The sequence below is a fragment of the Limulus polyphemus genome, unplaced genomic scaffold, assembly GCF_000517525.1.
Source record: "Limulus polyphemus unplaced genomic scaffold, Limulus_polyphemus-2.1.2 Scaffold447, whole genome shotgun sequence".
NCBI lineage: Eukaryota > Metazoa > Arthropoda > Merostomata > Xiphosura > Limulidae > Limulus > Limulus polyphemus.
Window position 1 is genome coordinate 14,419 of NW_013666057.1, and position 5,259 is coordinate 19,677.

The 5,259-nt window shown below is 35.4% G+C and overlaps 1 protein-coding gene across 6 annotated transcripts in view; it reads left to right on the plus strand.

Moving 5' to 3' along the window:
- The first annotated feature begins 381 nt into the window (after positions 1 to 381).
- The window catches only part of LOC106458335 (transducin-like enhancer protein 4), a 139,197-nt gene continuing 134,319 nt past the window's right edge, over positions 382 to 5,259 (plus strand). For 3 of the 6 annotated variants that reach the window (XM_022384520.1, XM_022384518.1, XM_022384521.1), the window contains exon 1: positions 382 to 955. In XM_022384520.1, coding sequence (XP_022240228.1) covers positions 935 to 955 — 21 coding nt within the window. In that variant the 5' untranslated portion in view covers positions 382 to 934. The remainder of the gene's footprint in view (positions 956 to 5,259) is intronic. The other 3 variants (XM_022384517.1, XM_022384519.1, XM_013917844.2) reach the window with 2 other exon arrangements.

Consider the following 5,259-nt stretch of genomic DNA (forward strand, 5'->3'; position numbering starts at 1 on the left):
GAGAATGTTTCCTATTGTTTGATCAACCAATATTTAGCTGCTGGATGGCAAAAGTTGGCCTGCTAAGACCCTCGCGGACTAGATAACCTCTCCTGCTGTTGTGTGAGCTACGCAAAGCGCCCTATCTTTACTATCCATGTTGGAGTGCTTTCAGCTGAAATGATACATGTGCTCATACAAAGAAACCATGGGAGCGTACATATACCCGAGCAACTCTTACGCAGAATGGATGAAAGGCGTGGCTTCGTAGTCACGCGGTTTTGATTGTCATCTGTCAAAACTACGTTGTTAGGGCGATGAAGGTAACTTTTTTATTTGGTATTGTGAATAACAATTGGTTGGTTGGATGAGAGCGAAATACACGAGCAGAAAAATCTGCGTGCGACAGCCAGAGCCCCTTCTGTGACAGGTCGTGTATGTTGATAACGCCAATCACTCTGTGTACCATATTCGGGGTGCGGATTTGCACTGCCTACTTGTGTCATGTAAGTATGAACGCCAACAGGCACTAGGGCGTTGTGACTCGTCGCGCCGCGTGTAGCGTATGCACCCTGCGGCAGACACGTTGGGCGTACTGGCAGCCATTATTGCATGCCTATTCGGCGTTGTACTAAACCGCAAGGCCTCTTGTTCTTGGGCATCAACACTATTTCAATCGTTCGTTTTCTTCGTGTTCTGCAATACTGGAGTGAGTTTGTAGAACTGGAGTGATTGTCGAGAAAACTGCGCCTGGAAGCAATGTTTATCGGTATGCAGCATAACATTTGCAGTTACAAAAAGTGTAGTTTACTTTTGTGAGATTAAAAGTGATTGTAGCAGCTCATTTTTACATCTATCAAGTGCTTGAAAGTTGAAGTGATCGTTCAAGTTGCTGTTATCGAAGTGCTGTTGTTTTCCTGGTTTGAATAACCACAGTTACCCAAGCATTTACAACATGTATCCAAACAGGCATCCGGTAAGTTGCAAACCATCAAAATGAAGTAGATTTATGTTGAAAGCAATGTTAATTCTTTTCAATGCGTTCTTTTTACTGTTATTGGAAAAAAACGAAAGAGAAAAATGTTACACAGACGTAAATAGTAGTATACTAATATTTCTGTAGCAGTTGTATTTTATACATTTCGACTTAAAAACAGACACTAGAAATATTTCTTTGAATAGTAGTTATATAGTAGTTGAATAGTCGTTATTAGTTTATTTTTAAATACAGAGAAGATGGATGATATTTTGTGTACATAATAGTTCTAATACTAGTTAATCATGTGTATGTACAATTGAAAATTATAACTTGGTTTTATTCTCCTACGGTTACGCAAGTACTCAGCGACTTTTTTATATATATTTTTTATCAGGTTTAAAACTACAGATGAAATAATAATCTTATTTGAAATGTAAATATGGAGCTAAAAGTAATGGAAAAACCAGCGATAATTAGTACACAAGTATATACAGGGTACATTTATAGGAATGACAAGATATAATTGTTTGTAAGTGTGTATAAAAATGTGTAATTATCAGTTGTGGTTTGGTCTGAAGAAGATGACAGGATGTTGTGTTCTTTCAACTATTCAAGGCTTTTTAACCAAACTAATTACACTAAACTGAAAACTAAAGTTTTAAATTTAAAACGTTGTTGTAGTCTTTAAACTGTTTTTGTATTAGTTTAAAATCTGACATTTTGGGGGAAAATATGAGCAATTATTTTCGTTCTACTTTCTTTCCTCAGGCGTAGGGGGGAGGGGGTGTAGGAAAATGCCGTAACATTGCAATGCATTCCACAGTGTCCTTGGGACCCTGAAAGCCAAGTGGGGCACTTAAGTATACACGTGATTTTGATTATTATCTGCTATACTTTTATTTTGTCCATACATATCAGTTTTTCCACAATACAAGTTAGCAGATTTAACAAAAAACATTAAACTTAATGCGTATTTTGTAAAGGTATTAATCATTTAAAGGAAAAGAAACAACGAAAATTTGAATTATAGCTGTGTTTTAAAGATACGCATCGAAGAACAGGTACAGTCTATATCGATCTAATATGGATATTATTATAATAAAGCACTCGCTTGCGGTCTCAGTCTCAATTATTAGTACAATAAATAATATAACGGGTACAGAAACTTTGCTTCTGAAATGGCGTTTAATAAAGATAACCTAGTTAGAAGTTTAAAACTTTTATTTACAAGAGGAAAGATTTACAATACAAAAGAGAATAATTTACAGGCAAAGTTAACCTGGCGAAACGTCACATGTAATAATTTAGTTTATATTAGTCAGTCTTAGCCGCTGTAAGTAAAAGTTTTCACTCAGCTGTTGTTAAAGTAAATTTAAGGACTTGCAAGATTTAGATGTATCATAACTGACGTCATTCTGTTTGATTATAATGTGCATGTACACATGACCGTGAACTAATTTCGTTGATGACAAAACATTTCAGTACATAATTCAACTTAAGTGCTATTTGGCTTAATCATGAATAAAGGGTATCCTTTAATGATAATTTAACTCATCATAATTTAAAATATTTCGTCCATGCACTTCATAACACCTCTTATCAAACTGTTAAGGAATAATCAGCTTTCTGTAATCTAGCTATGAAAACAAGGCTGCTATGAAACGGCGTCAGTGACACCCGAGTTCATTTGTATGCAAAACTTGTGTTTGGTGGGAGGCCAGTCATGTAACAGACTATATATATATTTATCGACAGTTAGCAATTTGAACAACAGCAGACTTAAAGATCAGATTCTGATTAATCATGAACATATGACATTACCCTAAGAAAAGCATTTAACATTTTCATGATCTAGAGTGCTAAGAATGGTTATCATAAGTGTGGTAGTACTTATAGTAGGAATGGTTCAGTTGTGCAATACAAATTAAAATCTCAAACACACTGCAAACAGCATGTAAATTAGACTTTATAAGCACTTTACACATACTGTTGAGTAATAAACAAACCAACTGGAGAGTAACAAGCCACCAAAGCATCCGAGAAAGTCGATAGAGTAAAAACAAAAATTTCACAAAACCACAAGTTTGTCAATTTGACTGACTGATTAACGTTGTTGGAAAGGCATAGCTCTCCTGCCTTCACCTTATGCAACTCTAAATGCATATGATTGAATTACGCTAACTTGTCTAAAAGCGTTTTACTTATAACCTTGGTAATAACAATAACCATTTTGCAACACTGCTAATGAGCTAACAATACACTAGTAGCCATATTCTATTGTTACGAGCACGCTTTGAGAGTTTCAAATAACAACCCGCCCTCATATCACGTGCAGGTGCACGATTGCTTATGCGCTACGTGATCAGCCTATATCAGCTAGATAAATAAAATGTGGACTACGTAGATTCTCTAAGTGTTCTAACTATGATCTAACCTTTGAAAGTGAAGTATTCAGTTCTATACATCTGACTTGAGAGTTCTGTATTGCACAAAGCAATTCTAGCATAGCAGTCAGTGCCTAAGACATGAGGTTCCACTGCTGAAATCTGACATGGCTTTGCTCGAGTACTCTGGACTGAAAACAAGAACGATAAGTTGTATAATTTACATTTTGCATTGTTTTCAAACTAAGTGTGACCTATTGACATCTAAGGTTCTCCTCGAAACAGTGCGCTTTTTAAAATATATCTTTCAAGGAAATAATAACGAGAGAAACTCTTATGTTGATAACCTTGAAAAGTCTTTGTCCCAGCGAAAAGGACATTACTACAAGAATAGAGATACGGTTAGAAACAGTAATGTTAAATATGCGAAACAAGTCTTAGTCATTAATTCAGCCAAAAGAAAAGGCTACCACCTGGTTAGATGGAAGAAAAACTATAGTAAAGATATCAGCAAAACCCAGGAAATGTCGAGAGAGATAGCTCTAAGAAAAGCCACAAGAAGGATAGGCCTAGAGCCCAATCACTCTCGAGAACTAGTAAAAAAAAAGCTATGAGACAAGTGTACACAATAAAAAAAATAGGAAGTTGGAATGGAGCACCAAAAAGTAAGAAAACAAGGTAGGAACTGGCAGGATATAACATTACAGCACTTGGTGGTTTTTTGACATGGTGCAACCTCGAAGGGGGTGTGGCCGTTGTTTCGCCCATTCTCATTTCGTGTTTTACTTTGAACTTTGATTCAATTAGAGACTTGAATTGAGCTTTTTTCTGTAGCTAATTCTTTCTAAATACTCAATAAATCTTCAAATTTCCAAAATCATAAGTTTTGATACTGTTCTTTTGACTCACCGCTTACCAGTTAGGTAACTATAATATCTCCGATAAGTAAAGTATGATTATTGGATCTTCCTGTCTCACTTCAAACACCCTCCATATAATGTCATGCATTTCGTTAAGATCATGCAGTTTGATTACATACATTTATATGTTCTTGGTTGCTGAAACAAAGTTTGCAACAGAGAAATTTAGCTATACACATCTTTCATTTAGTTTGAACAGTTACCAAGTTACAAAAAGCACACGAAGTACGAATTGGGGAACGATGGTCACACCGACTTTAATGTTGCACCGTGTCAAAAAGTTTAGATAATTTACAACAGCCTCATAAAACTACCGCTCTTTAGCAGTGCATATGGACTCGAGCTGGTCTCCTTTTCAGGAGATCAGCCAATAGGATTTCATAATCGCTGACAGGAAATAGGTCTTTTAAAGGATTGTGAGTGAGGTAAAATATTTTGCCTTTTATTCGTGAATGCATAACAAAAACGTATTACACAGTATGGGAGTGGCAAGATAACTATGATTGTAGAATGTTAAAAGCCCCTTGAATGAAAATAAAATCTAGCTAAGTTTCTTATGTTTGATTAACTTCTGCTTGGAACGTTTTTGATACTGTGGTAAGTGCAGTTTTCTTTTTTTAACCATCAATTTGACATATTTATTGAGGAAACCTCCGGCAGGATCACACGAAGTCTCGTAATTGTTTTATCTGCACGTAGTTATAGCTGAGGGAAGTGATATAAATAAGAATTCTCTTTTTCGGTGTTTATTTTTAGCCGATTAATAGCTTTAATTAGATATCTTATAATATGTGTTTTTCGGGATTCTCATTTTTATATAAATACGTCAAAATCGGTATTTGTCAGAGTTTTCGCTTTTATAGCTGCAATGAGTATACTGTTACGTATCTGCTTGTTTGATAATTTCCCTAAAATTTATTTCCAAGAAACTTCGGCGATACGAGTTCTTTCTTAATTAAAACTAGTGTAGATTCTTTCTCGTTACAAACTTTGTAAT